This window comes from Eucalyptus grandis, chromosome 7, assembly GCF_016545825.1.
Source record: "Eucalyptus grandis isolate ANBG69807.140 chromosome 7, ASM1654582v1, whole genome shotgun sequence".
In the NCBI taxonomy this organism is placed as follows: Eukaryota; Viridiplantae; Streptophyta; class Magnoliopsida; order Myrtales; family Myrtaceae; genus Eucalyptus; species Eucalyptus grandis.
The window spans coordinates 43,563,183-43,584,846 of record NC_052618.1 but is presented as its reverse complement, the minus strand read 5'-3'; the positions used below and the strand labels follow the sequence as shown (position 1 = coordinate 43,584,846).

The following is a 21,664-nucleotide window of genomic DNA, read 5'->3' as shown; positions in this document are numbered from 1 at the left end:
ATTTGGAATATTTGGAATATTTGGAGAGTAGAAGGTTAAGTTTAAACATTATGGATAACAATGTCACTGTCCATGGCGCGAATAATGGCACGTAAGACATCCGTGTTCGTCGTTCGACGAAAATCTATGCCTCCAGTGAGATGACATCTATTGGGACGAAATTACGAATTCCAAGATTATTTTAGGCAAAGTACATTGAGAAAATTGCCTCACTTGAGGATTTTTTATTTATTTTAAATTTGCCACTAAATTTAAAATAAAAAATAAAAAAGATGTTATTAAGTGAATAACTAAAAAAGAAAGTAACAAACAAATTACTATAAATAAGTAAAAGTCAATCTCAAGAGATTGGAAATCTTTAATTATTTTAAATCATATAAATTTAAAGCAGTATAATTATTATGGATTTTTTCAAAATCGTACATCTTTCTACGGATTTTTAATTTAATTTTCTTTCCTATCATTACCTCTTTATAAAATACAAAACAACATCCATAATGATAGTTTTATAAATTACAAAAAAGGAGAAGTAGTGGCGTTAGCAGGGAACAAAACATGAGAGATAAAAAGTTAGTGGTCATGATATATTGTCCATTTATCTTGAAGATGAACAAAGGTAGGTCAATTGTTGATCAGATTAACGGATTAATATGGTCATTAGTCAATTGAGTTCAATTGAGATTGACTTTGATGATGAAGTGCATGCTTTGATTTCATCATCCTTATTGCCTGCCAGTTTGAATACTACTATTATTACTATTAATAATTCTTCTGAGTTAACAAGCTTGACGTTTGATGGGGTTCGCGATTTGATTCTTAGTAATGACATCTATAGGAGAGAATATGGTGAACCTCTACCTGCTGCTTTAGTAGGTGAAAATAGAGGAAGAACTAATACTCGTGTTCATAGAAGTATAGTAAGTCAAGGACTGGCAGTGCTATTGGTTGGAGTTGAGACAAAATGGGGTATCTTAGAAGGGATTGCCTAAAAATCAAGAATGAAAATGGTAAGAGAATTAAAGTTGACTCTACTGATAATGTTGTAGCTATAGCTTACACTAATTTAGATAGTGTTGATTATGTATTATCTATCATTGAGGATCATGGATTTTGATTGTTCATTTCACGCTACACCGAATATGAACTAATTTATTATTTATGGCGCACGGATAGTAGTAAAGTGCAATTAGGGAACAACCCTATATGTGATGTTGTAGGCGCTGGCAATATTAGAATTAAAATGCATGATGGTATCATTAGGATATTAACTAGAGTGAGGCATGTTCCAAAGATGAAGAATAATCCCAATTCTCCTAGGTACCTTGGATTTAATTAGGTATTAGTATGCTTTAGAAGATGGAATTTTGAAAGTTGTTCGAGGTGTCTCGATAATAATAAGAGGAATTAAGCATAATGGCCAAAAGGGGCGAGCATGGTTTCAGAATTAAACTTGGAATCGAAGAACTGAATAGGGGAACTAAAGAATTGAATCAGTGAGAACCTATCTGGTTCTAGATTTCAAGATATGCAGAGTAAGTTCCAAGTTTCTAAAATCTGAAAACCTATTTTGACAGGTAAGTTTCAAGTTTTAGGTAGACAGAAGCTGGACTTTGAACCTGGAACAAGTTTTTATATTTTTTTAATCTATGTTTTCACGCGATCCTGTGGTATTCTATGGTGTCCAATGAGTGGGTAATGTGGAACCACTAGTCGGAGCTTTTATTTTATTATTGAGATTTAAAAAAAAAAACGTTTTATAATATTCATGTATCTAAATATAAGTTATGGCCAATGGATTAACAGTAAGTGATAGTCATTAAATAGGATGATCTACTACAGTCATTTGATTAATAATACAGGTAGAACCTAGGTAGATCTTGCAACTTGTAATAGAGTGGGTTTCCTTATGCAAAGTAAGTTCTGGGTTCCAAAAAATGAGGAACTTGCTCCAACAAGTAGGTTCTAAGTTCCAAATGAAACCTATATAGAACATGAAACCGCTCACCCCTAGTGGCCAGTATGAGTTTTAAGATGAGACGGTGATGGATTTCACTGCAGAGACAATGAACGCATATGTTTGAGAGTCTAAATTGTGGTATATGTGTTTGTGGCATATTAATGAGAGAAGTCTGAAGGTTCTATTTGAAAGGACTGTCGTGTGGTTATGTGGCTAGAGAATAGAATGTATGTAGGTGTTGTGCCCTAGACAAATAGTGAAAAGTGTAGTTCAGTATGAATATAAAAGAAACCACGGAGATTGGAAAGTGAATTCACTCGCATGTTCACTAGATGCCACGATTTCCTTCTAGAAAAAGTGTCAATTTTCTAATAATAGTTGTGGATGATTACTTGACAAAGACTTGGATGTTCGTGTTAAGGCACAAGTTTGATATTATTGTCAGGAGCAAGCAGTTGAGTACTTTGATTGAAAATGAGACGAATAAATCATCAAAAAGCTTAGGACTGATGAATACAATTGATATGTTTAAAACTAAATTGGATGCCATATAATAGGTTTATGATTTTTTGGACAATTATCCTAAATAAGAATTAGATCGAGAACAAGAAACCCAAAAATAGGTAATCTACTCCAACTAAAAAAACCTATTCAAATTGACTAGGAAAGTTTCCTCTTCAGGTTTAAATTAGAGACGTATTTTCAAGAGTAAATGAATTGAAACTTTTGCATGAGTGAAAAATGGTTTATATATTAATTTACAATAAATGTTAATCCGTTATTTTTTCCCTTGAAGAAACGGACGACTCTGATGAATATTTTGAAGTGAGCGAATTGACATGATTGCTAGCTTGGGAAATTATTGTCTAAGCTTCGAAAATGAAATGGACCCTGTTAACTATCTAGCATTTGCTAAAAAAAAACAATAATAATAATAAAAATAAAAGACCAATTGTAACTGTATTAATTCAATTCTAAATTTTTTGTTTTGCCAATTCCATTCTAGACCTTTCACATTTATGCTAATTCAGTCCATCCGACAATGTTGGCTAAATGGAGCTGATGGGAACGCTAGCCGGCGCCGGCTGTTTGGCCAAACACCGACGTGAATAATTTTTAATAATATTTTACATTTTCAAAAAAATTAGTATTTATTATTTTTCCTTTTCTTTCTTCCTCCCTTTTCTTGTTTCCCATTGTGACTGTCAAGCTATGGCTAGCAAGGGTCATCAAACCTTACTAGCCACTAGGCGAAGGTCGTGAAGTCCTTGCCGGTTGTTAGGCTTCGCAATCGCTGGCGAGGGTCGCAACCCTCACCTAGATTTGGAGAGGCCAACCTTGCGAAGGCCTCTCGCCTGCGACTAGCAAGGCCATGACTTCCAAGATTGGCCTATGGTCAGTTTGCCTTACTTCACTAGACTTCTGCTCTTGGGCACAATCAAAGGTAAAAAATTTATGCCTTGCGATATTTGCTTCCGTTTTTCTTTTGTGCTACTGAAGAATGTGAGTGCCCTAGGTTTGTAAGGCACCAAGCATCACTTGTCTTAGGCGAAGGCAACTGCCCTCGCCCAGTGGTCGGTGAGCTCCAAGGACCTTCGCTGGCCACAATGGGAAACAAAGAAGGAAGGAAGGAAAAAAAGGAAAAGGAAAACTAAAAATAAAAATTGAAATAAAATAAAATATTATTAAATATTGTCTATGTCAACATTGGCGGATAGCCAATGCTAGCTAGTCCATGTTAGTTTCGGTCGGTTAAAATTGACCAAATAGACTAAATTAGCATAAATGTAAAATGTTTAGTACTAAATTGATACAATTGCAATAGGTTTACGATTTTTTGGTAATTTTTCTCAAAAAAATGTCACCGTTAAAAGGTTTCATTGTTGAAAAATTCACCAAAAATGTTGGTTAAAAATAGTGAAATCACAATTCATTACGGTCAATTGAAAGCCGTTTCTTCAAAATAAAATGAAATAATAAAAAAAAGGTGGTCTTTCGACCTAGCTAAGTTTATGACGCAATTCAACCGAGCTAGCTAAGTTCCCATTATTACAAAAGCACAAACGAAAATTCAGAGGGCCACCTTGCCCTAGTTCACAGGAGCAAAGTATATTCGCAAACAAACGTGCAAGTTCTGAGTTTAAAAAGAGGAGGTCCAAGGGATCCCAATTCCTCCCCAGAAAAAAAAAAATTCTTCCACAGTAATTGATTAGCAAGATACACTAGCTCACTTGGTCTTTTTCAATAAGCAAAAAGCAAAAAAAAAAAAAAAATTCACATGGACCAACTATGTCGATTCGAGCAGATGCGCAAATAGGTAACAAGAAGAAGATGAACAGGAAAGAGTAGGAAAAAAAAAAAGGAAGAAAAGAAAAAAAAATAGAAAAAAATAGAAATTTCAGGAGATCTTGATTTGTACTTACAAAGTGTCCGTGCAACCCGAAGCGAAGACTTTATTTAATAAAATTTGTCTATTGTTGGCAAGAGCATTCTCTCTACTAAAGTCACGTGTCTTGAAGGTGTAGCTATTATGAGAAAGGAAAAAAGTAATTAAAAAAAAAAAGATGAGTCTACCGACCAAAAAGAAAAGAAAATGAACTAGAAGTCTATGATGGAGTATGGGAGGGAACGGCTATAAATAGTATTAAGTCCAAAACGGGTCCCCACTTCAGGCGCTTTATGAGAAAGGAGAGCGATTTGGGTTGCTCTTGGCACTTTTTTTTTTTTTGGGTGTATAATTTGATTGATTTAATAGGTTTTTATAGAAATTTTTATTTGGCTTTTGTCATAACTGATTCTCCCCATTAATTTTCTCTCAAATGCCCATCAACTTCACAAATCTTACTTGGATAAACATAATCAATTTTATCTCTGATTTTGAATAGGTGCTAAGAAAATTGATTTCTCACAAGTCGCAATAGACATGACTTGTATAACAGAAGTGCTACTTACTGAGATGACTTGAGGTTATCAAATAATGTTCTGTGATCTAAATGAGTTTTTCTAGAGCTCAACAATGCTTATCGGAATCTCTTGTACATGGAGAAGATAAGCATGTTATTTCCTTTAAATAAGTTTTAACTATAATCAAATATATAATAATTTATATTGAAAATGTAGATATGATGCCTTGATCTCGAAAGGATAACAAATTGTAGAGGACGAAGCAGTTTTAAAGCAACGGTATCCCATTCCCTATTAGTATAATTTACATATGCACTAATACTTTTCTTTGAATAAAGCTGAGGGAATCTTAATAAATTAAGAGTGATGTCATCCATTGAAAGAAAATCGATGAACAAAATATATGAACCAAAGGTGAAATTAAAGATCTTCACATACCTAACTTTTAAGGAAAAACGAATGACTTTTTAGTCAACCATTTCGGTCTGTGATTACAAGCGATGTTTTGAAAATAATACCTGAGGTTAAACTGGAGAGAGGGCTGGAATGAGATTCCACCAGTCAACCGGTCCAATCGTTTTTTTGCTAACCAGTTTTAATATAAAGAATATTGTATAAAAAATAAGCAATATATGTAATGACAATTTTGAAAATGTTATGTGTATATTCACACATAATATTTGTATGCTTTAGAGGAATTAGATGTTCTGCAATTAAAATCAACTCTTTTTTCATTCAATCATAAACATATTATATAGATATCAATTTGGTCATTCTAGTCAATTTTGTTCGAAAATCACTGATGTGGTGAGCTAGTCATTGCCAGCCGTTTTACATTATATGCCGCCACATTAGTGATTTCTAACGAAAAGTTGGCCATCAAAATTACATTAAAATTTCACGCAAAAGTTTATGATTAAATTGAAAGTTTGAAAATTTAGAATTAAATTAGTATCGGTATGAAAGATTTAGGATTGATTGGAGAATTTCCCCGGTTGAATTGTCCTAGTTCACTCTCATCATTTTCTGGTCACAAATTGTCCCACCAACAAGAAAATCATTAAACGTGATGTATAGTTAACATTTTGGAGACACATAAAAGCTGTCGAGAGACAAATATGGGCGCCTCCGAAATGAGTTTCTGTCGCAGTTATTTCATTCCTTTCTTCTTCCCATTTGTTCTCTTTTGGTGCTTTTATGTTTTTAAGGGTTTAACCAGAAGAACCAGATTGCCAAACAAAGAGGGAGAACGTGAAACAAGCGCTGATAGCACACGAAAAGTAGATATACATTGACACACACATACCAGGAGTGGCTTCATTGTAAGCATGCAAGAGGAACTTAGATTTCCTGGCTGCTGACTGGTCTGCAAGATGGATGAAGAGGGATTCAGGCCAAAACACGTCTTGGTAGCACCAGAATCTAAGTGGACGTATCAGCACAATGACGCAAAAACAAGTGGACACTGGACACTGCGGGGAAGAAAACGGCAGGGATCTCAGAATTCATTGAAGAGAAAATGTAATCGAGGAGGATGTTCGATTTCAATGCCTTCAGCTTCGACTGGGAACGACTTAAGGATGATGGGACTCTTTGCTTTGCAAGGGGCCAATGACGAGAGAGGAACGGCGCATATAGTTGCGTGAGAACATATTGAAACCAAGCACATCTAAATGGCAAGCTATTGGTTGGCAATTTTTATAATGAGCAATGCTTGCTCCTTTTAGAGTTGAGCATTGTCCACAACAATTTTTATAATAAGCACTACTGACTACTTTTCGACTTAAGCATCGTCAACCCAAGTACCCTATGGTGGTTCTGCCCAACTAGCCCGAATGCCTAATTGCATATGACCATCGGACAAAGACAGGCATAATGTTAAATTATATCTTGAATTTGAGCGTTTGCAAAACGCGATCCGCCTGGATGAAATTTTAAGATATTTTTTTGATGAAGATAATATTCAAGATTACGCACAAGAAAAGGAATTCAAAATTCTTTTTGAATCGGATGTCTTCAATTAACAAAAGAAGATTTGTTGGACTCCATAAAGGTTTACAAAAGAGGAAATAAAATAGAATAAAAAAAGGAGCAAAGTTTCTTCTTTATCTGTAGAAGCCGAATAAGGTTATCTACCTGGGGCCCAAAGTCAAAGTCTTGAATTTGGGCACGCAATGTAAAATCTAGGAAAGTGAAGCCATCTACAAGTTCACGCTGCTTGAGAGAGCAGCTACAAGTTTTTGAAGCCACGCGAAGCCTTAAAAAGGAACATACGTGAACCAAAGATGAATGTTAGAGTTCCTGATTTGGCGTATGTATATGGTTCTTTTTTTTTTAGCTTGAATGCGTGGTAATTTTGTGACGTGAGTTTATGTTCAAGTGAGTTGTTTATTTATAAACACTTAGGGTTTGGACTTAAATCTATGTGTGGGAAACACTCGAGCGTGTAAGCGATTATAAACTCCGATTCTCCAATTATAGTGGATTATTTATTACTGGCTCTCTCTATGAACGTAAGTACCGATACTCGGACCAAACCACGCAAAATTCTGGTGTCCTTATTATTTCTCGTTTTTTTCTCTGGTGATTTTGCGTTGACATAAATCGCAAGATTCTGTCGTTCACGCATTTTATATTCCAACACATAACAAGCCAACAAAAATCACAGCTCTATCAGCACGAAACTTGTAATGGAGAAGTCGATTTACTTGAGAAATAGTGCATAGCATTTGACGTAAATGAAAAAAATCACGGCGTATATAGTTACGTGAGAATATATTGAAACCAAGCACATCCAAATGGCGAGCAACTAGTCCGCAATTTTTATAATGAGCAATGCTTGCTCCTTTTAGAGTTGAGCATTGTCCACAACGATTTTTATAATGAGCATTACGGACTACTTTTCGACTTGAGCATCATCAACCCACGTACCCTATGGTGGTTCTGCCCAACTAGCCTGGATGCCTAATTGCATATGACAATCGGACAAAGACAAGCATAATAAGCCAACATAAATCACAGCTTTATCAACACAAAACTTGCAATGAAAAAGTTGATTTACTTGAGAAATAGTGTACAGCATTAGACGTGAATGACAAAAATCACGGCGCATATAATCGCGTGAGAATATATTGAAACCAAGCATATCTAATTGGCAAGCAACTAGTCGGCAATTTTTATAATGAGCAACACTTGCTCTTTTTAGAGTCAAGCAATATCCACAGCTATTTTTATAATGAGCACCATTGACTACTTTTCGATTTGAGCATTGTCAACCCAAGTACCCTATGGTGGTTCTGCCCAACTAGCCTGTATGCCTAATTGCATAGTACTATTGGACAAAGACAAGCATAACAAGCCAACAAAAATCACAGTTTTATCAGCACCAAACTTGCAATGGAGAAGTTGATTTACTTGAGATATATTGTACAGCATTAGACGTAAATGACAAAAATCACGACGCATATAATCGAGTGAGAATATATTGAAACCAAGCACATCTAAATGGCAAGCAACTGGTTGGCAATTTTTATATTGAGCGACACTTGCTCCTTTTAGAATCGAGCATTATAATGAGCACTACTGACTACTTTTCAACTTGAGCATCGTCAATCCAAGTACCCTATGGTGGTTTTGCCCAACTAGCTTGGATGCCTAATTTCATATGACCATCGGACAAAGACAAGCATAACAAGCCAACACAAATCACAGCTTTATCAGCACGAAATTTGCAATAGAGAAGTTCATTTACTTGAGAAATAGTGTACAACATTAGGACATAAATGACAAAAATCGCAGCGCATATAGTTGCGTGAGAATATATTGAAACCAAGCACATCTAAATGGCAAGCAATTGGCTGTCAATTTTTATAAGTAGCAACACACGCTCCTTTTAGAGTTGAGCATTGTCCACGGTAATTTTATAATGAGCACTACTAACTACTTTTCGACTTGAGCATCATCAACCCAAGTACCCTATGGTGGTTTTGCCCAACTAGCCCAGATGCCTAATTGCATATGACCATCGGATAAAGACAAGCATAACAAGCCAACAAAAATCATAGCTTTATCCGCAAGAAACTTGCAATGGATAAATTGATTTACTTGAGAAATAGTGTACAGGACTAGACGTATATAGTTGCATGATAATATATTGAAACCAAGCACGTCTAAATGGCAAGTAATTGGTCAGCATTTTTTATAATGAGCGACACTTGCTCCTTTTAGAGTCGAGCATTGTCCACAACAATTTTTATAATGAGCACTACTGACTACTTTTTGACTTGAGCATCGTCAATCCAAGTAACCTATGGTGATTTTGCCCAACTAGCCCGGATGCCTAATTGCATATGACCATCAGACAAAGATAAGCTTAACAAGCCAACAAAAATCATAGCTTTATCAACACAAAGCTTGCAATGGAGAAGTTGATTTACTTGAGAAATAATGTATAGCATTAGACATAAATGACAAAAATCACAGCACATATAGTTGTGTGAGAATATATTGAAACCAAGCACATCTAAATGGCAAGCAACTGGTCCGCAATTTTTATAATGAGCGACACTTACTCCTTTTATAGTCAAGCATTGTCCACAACAATTTTTATAATGAGCACTACTGACTAGTTTTCGACTTAAGCATCGTCAACCCAAGTACCCTAGGGTGGTTTTGGCCAACTAGCCCAGATGCCTAATTGCATATGACCATCGAACAAAGGCAAGCAAAACAAGCCAACAAAAATCACAGGAAAAATCTTAAATAAGAACTTAAAGTATCCTCATAATCTCAAAAGAAGACCTAAATGACCCAAAGTAGTTATTTAGCCTCAAAGAATACCTCACTCGCCGGTTGACGAACAGTTGCATGTGTATTCTGGTGACCTGATCAGAAGTATTTTCCTCCAAAAATATTATTTTTTTATTTCCTTTTCCCCCGTTCATCTTCTTCTTGATCCCACCCCATATTCATCATCTTATTCATCAATGTTGAAGATAGGCATTGCCCATATCAAGAACACCTGATTTGGGGAAGGGTAAGGGCCGGTGAGGGCTTTGCAGGCCCTCACCGGCCCTTACTAGTGGCCAGCGAGGTCGGAAGGCAACAAGCGGAATGAAAGCTGCGAGAGTATGAAAGCTGGGAGAGGGGGACGTCCTATCGCGGCAGACGAGATAGCCATACTGCTTGACGGCAGCAGCAGTTTCGGCGCAACTCATCTTTCACCAAACAGAGCACCTCCCTCTTTGATCACAAATCATGCCTCGCCCCCACACTTGATCAACAAAGGCCGAATCGAATCGATACTCCCATGTCAAGCATTCGTAATCTCAAGATGGAACAAAATGAACTACATGAAATTCTGATTTCTCTGAATTGCTATACGCCCGGCCACCCGGCCACCCCCCACCACCCCCAAACAAAAAGAGAGAAAAAAAAAACAAAAGAAAAAACCCCACATCACCTGCGTTACCTGAATGACAATCAGCGTCACGGGCGGAAAGCTCCGCAGCATAAGAAATCGAGCTAACCATCTCATTCAGTAAGAACCCAACAGAGACACGTAAGCGACAAGTCGTCAGTAAAGGACGCACTACAGATACGTACAGATACATTCAAGGAAAAAGGAACGAACTGGGATTTAAAGGGAATTCTCAGTTCGCTACGTCGAGTCGTCCCGAGCATCAAACCTCAAGAAAGCGGGTGACCCAAAGCGGACCCCCGGGATGTTACACAAGGAAAAAGGAACGAACTTTTAAAGGGAATTCTCAGTTCGCTACGTCGAGTCGCGAGCATCAAACCTCAAGAAACCCCCTCGGGAAACCAAAACACGGCAAGATAATCCAAATTCGACAGCAGGCAAATGGTCTCCGGCGAGGGCTCGCCAACCTCGCCAGCCGCGATGGCCCTCGCCAGCCGCGGGCGAGGCCACCCTCGACAGAGGGTCGGCCTGCAAGCCCTCACCCACGGCCAGTGAGGGCTTGATGGCCCTCGCCCGCTACCGATCTGGCGAGGGTGGCCTCACCAGCCCTTACCAGCAGCCAGCGAGAATCGCAGAGTCCTTGTCGGCCCTTCCCCAATCCCGCTGTTCTTAATCTGGGCAATGCCTATCTTCAACATTGATGAAGAAGATGAAGAGCAGGGACAACATAGGTGGGATTAAGAAGAAGATGAACAGGGGTAAAGGAAAATGGAAAATAGAATATTTTTTGGACAAAAATACCTGATCAGGTATAAGAGATGCATCTGTCATTTTCTGAGACCAAATGAATATTTTGGATCTTTATTTGAGATGAACTCTAGTTTAGATTCTCTTTTGAGAAAAATGATGTCCATACTAGAAATTTTTTCAAAATCACAGCTTTATCAGCATGAAACTTGCAATGGAGAAGTTGATGCACTTAAGGAATAGTGTGCAGCATTAGATGTAAATGACAAAGAGGGACATATTTCATCAGGTATCTCGATCCCCCAACCCAACCACCGCCCCGCGGGGGCGGCGGGCCATCTTCAACCAACACCGGACAGAATGGTCATTTCCCACTTGTGGATTGCCACAATCTAGGGGTCAATCTTTCTTTCTTCATTCTTGATGGCATGGAAAGACGTTGCATTTAATTTTCTTTTCCTTTTTTATTCCGCTGACCCCATGTTGAAATCGGAGCTAAAATTTAGGCCCAACGTGAAGAAGTTAACGGTCCAAATTAAGTTCAAATCAGGCCATGACAATACATTTAACCCACAAAACTCATCAATCACGACTTTTAATTGACAGTATTTGAGCCAATTCCATGATACTAGGTGACTATCAATTGATTCAAAACATGCATAGAAGTTATAGACTGAGCTAAGGACGATTTATCGACTGGTGAATAACCATAGCTAAGAAATCGAGAGCAATTGCAAATCATCTAGAGTAGCGTCCAAAGCGAAGATGTTTAATGATTCTTGTGGAGGAAGATTAGGATGTATAATGCTAAAAGACAAAAGAAGAATCAACGAGAGGCACCACAAAATCCCAATAGCACATTAGAATAATTGTGAAGATATGAAGATGAGGATGTTATTTAGAGTATATCAGATTAACTTGAATTTGAATTTGAATTTCATTTTAGATTAGGTTTCCTAGTTTCAATACCTGTCGTTGTTTATAGAAGCATTCTGGTTGTGTTTTGTTAGTTTTTTACTTTCTCCACGCATTCTAGTGAACTCCATTAATAGGATTTGTTCAGTTTTAGTCATTGAGTAAGTATGGCTTCAAGGAATGTAAGCCATCCATTCTGGTTCAACAAAATTACAATACAATTTCCTTGTTTCCAATCTATAGTTTGTGCTTCATCAGTAAATTCACATTTTTTCAGAGTTCTTGAGACTTCAAGACACGTTAGAATTCATTTACTTTGGATTCAACCTCAATTTTAACATTTTAATTGGTCATCAATCACATCGCTTGGACTTTTATTACTAATTGAAATCACTGAGTTTGTGGTGATCACAATCTTGCGAAAGTCCACCTTACATGTTTTTATGGTGACCACGGTTGGAGAATAGAATGTCTTGCCGAAGTACTGGAAGCATGTTTGGGCTTCACCATTGTGAACCAACTGCTCCAATAACCAAAAGTTGGGTTCTAACCCAGCAAAAGCCTCCCCAGCTAGGGATGGTCCAGGGGACGAAAGACCACCATCTCAGTCTCCTAGTGAAAGTGTGCAGGATTATCCTTTCGATCGATTCACTCGGACCTTTTTGGAAAATTCAGGATAAAGTCTTACAAAGAATTGGATGAACAATCTGACGCCTTCGATGCTAATGTTAGGAGAAGGAAACAATCACAAGTGGTTCCTAGAGAGGTCAATGTGAATGATGGCAAAAAAAGTGGGGAACTACACCTAGCCTCCAAGGAGACTAGAAATTGACAAGACCATGAAGGATAATTCGACGAAAATGAACCAAGAGTACCCAATCCTCTGGACAAAGAATATCTGACTAGGACAATAGAAATATTTGCATGGACCTATACTAAAGGTTTGTGTCTAGGAATGATTTCCCTGATCACATCAACCTGTCCCTAGAAAGTATAAAGTGCCTTAATTCACTATGTTCACTCGTGAATGTGAAATCATAGCTGTTGAAATATTGTCACACATTACTTGATAATTGGTCTCATGTGCTATATATTTTCTTGTGGTTTTCTCCACCAAATAGCTTAAGTTTTGGATTTGACTATCTGAATAGGAAGTTCCAAGTTCATATTTTTATGGGCCCCCATATGCTTCCCTAATTGCGTATTTCCACATGCCACTCAAATATTATCCAACATCAATTGATAAGGGGCCCTCTACGTTTATGCGGTTTCCCTCAAAGTGGTACCTCAGTTTGCCCACGAATTCCATTTGGAATTGGTGGGACATGCAAATCCAGTTCCAGACATGCTTCTCTCAAACTGATCCTGGAGTATCAGTGGCTGATTTGACCAAGAGATAAAGGCCACAGCCTGGACTGTCCATAAATATTTAATGAGATTGAAAAATCCAATGTTAGGTGTAAGACTAATCTTCCTGAGGAAGAATTCCTCTCCCTAGCCCAAAAGTACATCCAATCTAGCACCATCCCCCAAAATGTAGTGGAGGTTTTAGTCGGTAGCAGCAGGCGACAAGTTAGGCCATAACAAGCCATCGATGCCAAGTACCCACCAAAGACATTGGCAATCTCAGTTTCTGACCCTTTGCTCACGTGGCCCAGAGAGGCCAGCAATGTCGGTCCGTCATCCGTCATCTGGGATCCTAACAACACCAACAATGTGGGCAGTTCAACCAGAAAGCCGAGCATTCTCATGGCCCCTTTTGGAGAAGAGGATATACTATTCTCTTGGCTGTTTACGTACACTCTGGAGAGTTCTAAACTAATGGTTGGGCCTTTTATTTGGGGCCACGAAGCCTGCAAGAAGAGCACCCTTAAGAGGGCAAGCTAGCCATAACCCGACGCACGCCCACTAGGGGTCTAGTGTTCAAAGCCGAAGCCCGCCCTGTCCTCTCTCGTTCAAACATGGGAAACTCTGATTTCTTGAACTTCACAACTATAAAGGTTGCCTCCTTGATTATTGATCTACACTGCAAGGGCAAACAAGCCCATGCGCCATCCGATACCAAGACCTTCCTCAGAAGGACCAAAATGTAAGAAAGCAATTTTTGAAAACTTCAGAGGGAAGGAAGGTGAACAACAAAACAGAGAACCTTCCATTGCTAATGTAACATTATAGTTTGTTTTTGCAATTAAAGATTCAAGACTAGACTTCTTACTTCGCCAGAACTACTTCAATTGAGTGATTGTTTGGTTGGCTTGATGCCCATATTGATGCTTTTTGTGCACTGAGAAACTTTTACTCGGCAAGGACTTCAAAACTCACCCGTACAGAGTTGCGACATCTCAGGTCTCTTTGCACTATTCGAACAGTAGAATGCCTATTTCTCTCAGTCATCATCTCTACTGCATAAATTTTACGAAAAAGGTAAAGAAAAGAAGCGTCCTCAATTTTTATTCTGGTTTCTTCAAATTGAAGCAGTTATCTGTTGCCTGGCTGAATAGCTCCTGGACCAGCTTCAATTCCTTCTCTGCCAATGCCAAAAATCATAGAAAATATCACTTTCGACCAAAAATTGACATACATAATTGAACAAGACAAATGCCCTCACACCCTCATCGATAGGGCAATTACCGGCAGCTTCAAGTTGCTTCTGAAGCTCTTGTCCTACAGCATCATTCTCAGCCTGTGCAAAGGTAATTTGGGAAGAATAAGAAACAGCCTTAAACAACATAAATAATGAACTAAAGACGCCAAAAACCATGGGTCCTCTTAACCTGGAGGTCTGCAATCCTTTTGAGTTGAGCTTCTTCACCTCCCTCGGGTAGTGGAAGTCCCGCTACTAAGGCATCAAACTGCAGAAGAAAAAGAGTTCCGATAGAACTTTATTGAGATTGCCAAAGCAAATGGTGGAAAAGAGACCAAATTTTATAACTTGAAGCATAATGCTTCATCTCTAAAATGGAGGCTAATTGCCTTCACCCGCAAGAATATACTGATGCTGCAGAGTCTTTAGGATGTCACACCGACCATCATTTTACTTCAAGCATGAAGTAAAACAAAAGTGAATGAGATAGAAATCAGAAACCAACAATCCACCTTACTCAAGATCAAGAATGCTGATGGAGTTACAATCTCAAACCATTCTACGGACTTTAAGATGCAGAAACACATTTGAAAGAAACGATAGTCGTGATTACACAAGAGTGGTGGCTCTTTCAAATGTGCATAACAATTTCACACATATGAGTCGAAAGATTCTTCAACTCGTGTAAACCAAATTACAGCACATTCTATGTATATATGCACACTGAGATACTCGTGGCAGATATATCCACCAACAGAATCCACAAGAAAGAAATGGAGAAGATCCCGTTTTCTTCTGTAGGAATAACTAACACACATGGAGGCATACACAAAATTGAACCAAATACCCAACTCGCATTACATCTCCAAAACTACCCGTCACATCCGTGATGTACCGATGAGAACTTCCATAGTATACATTTATGAATGAAATCTGGTCACGTCCTCTGCAAGAATGAGCACAGAGTCCCCAAACTGAGACTAAACGCACACAAAAGCCAATCGAAGTAAGAACACCTCTCCGCCGAAACTTCGGACATAACCTAGATTTTTAGCCATACATACAATTCTCATACACAAGTAAATTTCTTTTCTTGCCACAACAAATCAAGTAATCAATCTTCATAAAGCCCTAGCCAAATAAATTCTTCCAATTGCATCAAGCAGACGATGAGCAAGCTCGCTAATAACTTGCGATAGCAAGCCGGAGAGAGGCACGAACCTGCTTGGCGGCTTTGACAAGAGCAGCACTCATCAGCTTGGGCTGCTCGGCGAAGCTGGACGCGTCCTCCGCGGCGGCGGTCGGGGGCGGCTCGGGGTAACTCGCGGAGAGCCGCACGGAGGGCGCGTCCCTCTGCAGCGAGCCGAAGGTGTTGAAGGCGACCGACGCGACCGTGTTGACTTGCTCCTGCAGCTGGGAGATCACGTCCATCCCTCGAATTTCCTGCCGCAGGGGTTCCTAGCGCATGAGCAGTCGGCGAGGTTCCGCCAGAGAGGAGCGCCGGAGACAGCTGCCCGCCGCGAATTAGGGATTCGCGCGTCCGGCGAGGTGGCGACGGAGAGACGCCGGCGACGACGAAATTGCAGAGGAAGAGATTTCACGAGAGGGGCTGAGGAGGAGAAAGAGTCACCTTCAGGTTATGGACGGACGGAGGGACCGGCGGGGTGCGGCGGCAGAGACCGGCGGAGCTCGGCGGCGTGCGGCGGAAGCACGGCACAGGAGGATTCAGGAGAACAAGCGCAGGATTTCGGGTTTCCTTCTCATTTTGCGGGTCTGAATGCTGGATTTTACTAGACCGATAGAGAAAATCCGAATTTTTAATTAAAATATTCGGGTCTTTTTTTTTTGGGTTTTTTTCCAGGGGTTCACTCTGAAAGTAGAATTAAGAAATCATTTCTTGGATTTTTATGTCCACATAGATATATTCGTTTCAATAAACTCAATAATGTATAGAAATATCTAAAGTTTATGCAAATAGATTGTGCTGTGCTCAGCTGTTCATATGAACTTATTAAATCGTGTGAAATTACCGATTCGATTTTTTAAAAGCTTATTATCTAGATAATTTATGACCATGTTTAATTTTTCTGAAGTGGGCACTCAATAACATTCAGAAAGTCTATAAATATTAAACTTGGTCATAAAGAGAAATGATCGAGAGATGGTAGAATTTTACATAATTGATTTTCCATCAATTAATAATACTCGAATGGAAAACACGCCAAATTGTTTAGGTGGCATCTAGGCAGCAGCTATTTTTGTTTGAGAATTCGGCAAAACTGATAAGGAGAAGTCATCTTTAATTATCTACTACTTAAGTTTTGAAGTTTCTAGGCAATCCTTTGAAAAGCGCATGTAACAATAGACAAATATAGACGCACAATATTAAATGCGAAGTGATCAAATCATTTTCAGCATAGGTAGGTTCTTGAAAAGTAAAATTTACCCATGACTTGATACATTTCGGACAGGAAAAAACAACGGACAAGCCTAGTACATGTAGAAAGCTTAGGGTGCAAGAATTCAAGATTTCTTTTTCGGTTCTGCTCGTCATTTTCTTCTAATATCTTTTGCCTGAATCGGACTTGCCGAGCCCAAAAAAGAGAGCTGAATCCACTCACCCAAGCGTGGAATGACGGGAAAATAAGTAGTTTTTACGTGCATTCGTGCAATAGGAAAATTCATCAAACGGTGTACATCTCGAGGAAGCAGGCTATGGCGACGGCTCCCGAAGTTACCAGCATGATTCGTGCCTCTGGCGCAGGCTCTGCGGCGGCTAGACTCCCAGCTATGGAGCCCGAGACGAGGGCGGCGGGCAGCTACTGGAAACTGTTCCGGCTCATGGGAGGCAGCCTGACTTTCGAGATACTGGACAATGGCATGGAGGCCGGGGGCTGTTCCCACCCAGGGATGCCCTAAGGAGGCTGGGTGGCGACCTACCGCGGGGTGTCCCGGCCTGGGTGAACACCAGGAGCAAGGCAGTTCAGTTCTTGGGCAGCGTCATCGAGCGTAACACCGACCAGGCCGCGCATTGCTACGGCTTTTACAATGCTATGTCCGATCAGACAAGGACCTTTGGACTTGAATCTGGCAGGGACACGCTGAAGTACTCATTCTCTCTAAACAAGCTCAAGGGGGGAAACTCTGGCGCATACTTCTCTGGGCATGAGGCCTATGGGGACTATGCGGCGGCAATACGCTTGCGAAAGTGCACGGCCGGGGAAGTGGACATTCCCTAGATCATCATCAGCTAGGGCGTCCGGGATGGGGGACTGTCGGCCGGCCTGGCTCGGCTTGTACCCGTTGCTGCTGTGGTGCACTCTGTTAATGTGATGAATGGTGATGTGTCAGTAAAACTAAGGTGGGAAATTCTTAAATGAAATTGGTGCTTCGAAAGCATTGGTAATCACGTGTAAATCACAAAGAAATCAGTTTCTAAAAAAATTTGGTAATTGAATGTTGGTATATAAATCGAATTAAGATTTAGTAATTTCAAATGGTTGGTAAGTCACAAAAATAAATGTTGGTAGATTATTAAAATAGTTGGTAAATTTGAGGATTAAAGAAACTTTGATATCTGTTTTAACCTGTTGAAAGTTACCAATATGCAACTAGATAAACAAGTTACCGACACGGTATTTGACAGTTACCAACTCGTTCGCAATGAAGTAGCAGGGAACTCTATTCCATGCTAGTACATTGTAAATTAATAAGCGGATTTGGTTGGATGAGATTTCTAGAAAAAGAAGGAAACGATGAAAGTAGACAATGATCTCTTCGATCAGGCTCTTCACGCAGATTTGCTCGACATATATCGATCAAAGGAGCTAGCATGTCACTATCATTGTAGAACAATAACTAGCTGTCCATCCCTTGGCCCGCATTGAGGCTCATCTGATCTTGAATCATCATCTCTGAGGGGCTACTCCAAGAAGATGCAGGACTGTCGACCCTGTGCAGATGGCATTAGGCTTCTTTCTCAAGCAACTGATCAGCTCGCGGCCTACTTTAAAGGGATTTTTCTCATGCACGAGCACATGGCAATGGCATCGTATGACCTCACCCCTAGAGAAGAAAGTATCGTGCAGATTGGGCCTGATGTGCAGGTCGATGGAAGTCGCGGCATAGAGGACAAATTCCAGATGGGTGTGACAGTCATGCGAACTCCCACCAAGGGATAGCCTAACCTAAGGAGTCCCCCTTCGCAAGATTGCCCTTCAGGAGTCCACAAAAGCACAACCAAAGTTGGCATGGTTCGACGGAATGTAGTTGAGGGTTTACTTGGTCGCAACAGGCAACGGATTAGGCTGCAACAAGTCATATAGACATCCTTCCCACCAAAGACGATGGCATCTCGGATTCAAACCACTGGTCAAGTGGACACCCTTGGTCGAGGGACATTCCCCTTGTAGAATGCCGGAATCAAATAGCTTTGTGCCGGCAATGCATATCCATCGTTTAGGATTATAACATCAACAGAGTATGTGGGCAGTGTGACCAGATAAATTGAGCAATATCTCATTTAGGCTTCTTTTGCTGGGGCCAAGTGCTGATGGACAACTGAAACCTGAAAACTTTCACTCGGCCTCTGAAACTTCTAAACCTATTCGATGCTTAAAGACAGTCTAGGCCAGAGATCTGGTAATTTCTGAATGGAGGAAAGCTGCTCAAACCTATGTCACAAGCACTGCAGATCTCAAATTCCGGGATTGCGAAAGCAATGTACAAAAAGAAGGGAACTAAAGTGTACCAAAATCAGGTCTCGGTACCGTGTTAGGCCATCAGGGCCCAGCGGGATAAGAGGCATGCTAAGTAAAGCTTATTTGAGGCAAATGTCGGCGGCCATCGATGATCACGGTCAACATGCATGGCGCGAAAACGATCTCCTCCAAGTGCCCGGTTCGAGTTCCAATTACGGGATCAACTTCGAGATACTGAGGGATGGGACACCCAGCAACGCGAAGAGGCAGCTTGTTGATGTCCCTCAAGACATTGAAATTTCAGGACTCCATTTCCAGGTGCGATATACACTGACTAGCTTTTCAGAGTTAATTTGACTTCTCATATGTAATGTAAAATTGTTGCGATACGACTTAAATGTTTTTCTTTTTTTTGCCGCATACATAATTGTGCTACAAATGATGCGATATCTTAAATGACGAATGATAAACAAAAATTTGGCCACTCGTTGACATGATCATAAATTGTAATCGAGCCAGAGTCAGGCACTTTTGAATCCCAAATTTTTGTAAGTGGGACTGATTTCATCTCCTTTACACATGTTGAAAGACCACTTATAGTAAGATAAGATAAAATGTTAGGCTGAACATTGGATAAGGCTAGGCTTTCCTCCAAGATGGAAGAAATCTCTTTCTACCCTTTCTTCGATTGATAAATTACAAGTCATGGAAATAGTTTATGTGCATACTTAATTATTATTAAAATCGGGTGTCGTGGTTCTCATGGCCCCTTCAGACAATACATATTATAGATTCCCAAGTCTAATGTAGATTGTAGTCATAATATTGAAATATCTATACTTCTCAGGGGGTCACTTTAGGTTGACCAGTAATTCTTACGTCTGTGCCAATGTTTCAGGCATTTGTCCAACATGAACTTGATCTAACATTTTGTGGAATTTACACCAAGCATAAATATGTTTGCCTCGTCATTTGTCTCAATAATAGGAACTGTAGAATTATATGAGGTTAATGGGGACAGATTTTCCTCGGCTTTGCGAATGAAATGCGAGATTGCCAACATGGCTTTTTGAAAAGCCGTTCGTCTAAAGAATTTCAGACTTTTTCTTTTTTTGTACGATTTACTAGATAACAATCCGAGCATTGTACGTTAGATAACTTTAATAATGTTTGAGAATATCATACTCTGACATTATCAAGGAACGTACCAACCAAAGTTGGATATGTGGGTTATCGAGGACCATTGTGTAAGGAATCACGTGAAACAAAGTAAGTGCAGATTCATATTGTTGTATTGAATTGATGAAAACATAGAAAATGAGTGGTGACTTATAATACATCAAAATAAAACTTAAAACAAAGTGAAAAATAAATCACACTCAATAGCATTTGCATAGTCTACAATTATTATAGCTCATTAGGGACGAAAATAATTAAGAGACGGTAGAAATTATGTAATTTATTCTCTTTTGATAAAAAAGAAGAAGAAGAAGAAAAACTCAATAATAAACATATTCAATTGTTCAGATAACAAGTAGTTGGCGGCTCACTTTTTTGAGACATCGTTAACTATCTATAGTTTTAAGTCTCAAGTTTCCAGGCAATCTCGTGAGAAGTTTTTGTGATAGTACGTCAATATAGATATTCAAAATTTAAAATCAACCAAAGTTGGATCTAGCCAAGCTAAGCTCGCCTCGGGCGATGCTCCACCTCTCTAGATCTAGCAAAGCTAAACTCTTGCTCGATGCTAGCGAGCTCAAGCCTCGGTAGAGGTCAGATTGCAAGCTTGAGCTCGCTAGCCCCTAGCGCTCGATGACCTCTAGCTAGCTCGAATCTCACCAAATTGACAAGGCTTGAGCCTCGCCGGTGCCAAAGGTCGATGAGCTTGTCCGTGTCCGTGGCCATTTGCCAATTGTCTTCATGATAGCCACCAACTAAGAAAGAATTTTAAAAAAAAAATTATAAAAAAAAAGTCAGAAAAATTTTAGATAAAAATGACTTGTTTATGATTCATTTAAGCTTGTTACGTAACCTATTTAATACACATTTAAGACCAATTAAATTGTTAAGTAACCCATTTATAACCTACTTAAGCTTGTTTTTAAAATTTAAGGTAACCCATTTACGACTCATGCCATTAAATATGAGTCAAAATATGGATTTTAAACCCATTTTAATACCTCCACCGGTAGCGATGCAGTGGTTCACCATGCACGATGATGACAAGTCCTACAATTTACCGAATCGAAGCATCGGAACATGATATCTATCTATCATCATGTGAATGCACATCAAATGTAAATAGATTACCCAACCTATTACATCTCTTTAGCATTCGGTGCAAAATCGATTGAATTTAGTTATCAGCTTTATAAAGGCTTTTAGTCTATTGACCTTTTATTAAAGTGATTATCTCGTGACATCTTTACGATCCACGC

The 21,664-nt window shown here is 39.4% G+C and overlaps 1 protein-coding gene across 2 annotated transcripts; it reads right to left on the bottom strand.

The window, feature by feature from the left end:
• Window positions 1–14,071: 14,071 nt before the first annotated feature.
• Window positions 14,072–16,305, bottom strand: LOC104453594 (mediator of RNA polymerase II transcription subunit 21-like). 2 transcript variants are annotated; one of them, XM_039316418.1, is made up of 5 exons: window positions 16,157–16,305; window positions 15,748–15,969; window positions 14,717–14,794; window positions 14,553–14,625; window positions 14,072–14,469 (listed from the first exon to the last, which is right to left on the bottom strand). In XM_039316418.1, exons 2-5 carry the CDS (start codon window positions 15,955–15,957, stop codon window positions 14,393–14,395), a joined length of 438 nt encoding a protein of 145 aa, XP_039172352.1. In that variant the 5' UTR covers window positions 15,958–15,969; window positions 16,157–16,305; the 3' UTR covers window positions 14,072–14,392. The 2 variants fall into 2 exon arrangements, with proteins under 2 accessions (XP_039172352.1, XP_039172353.1); XM_039316419.1 differs by lacking the exon at window positions 16,157–16,305 and having other exon boundaries at window positions 14,574–14,625; window positions 15,748–16,150.
• Window positions 16,306–21,664: the final 5,359 nt, after the last annotated feature.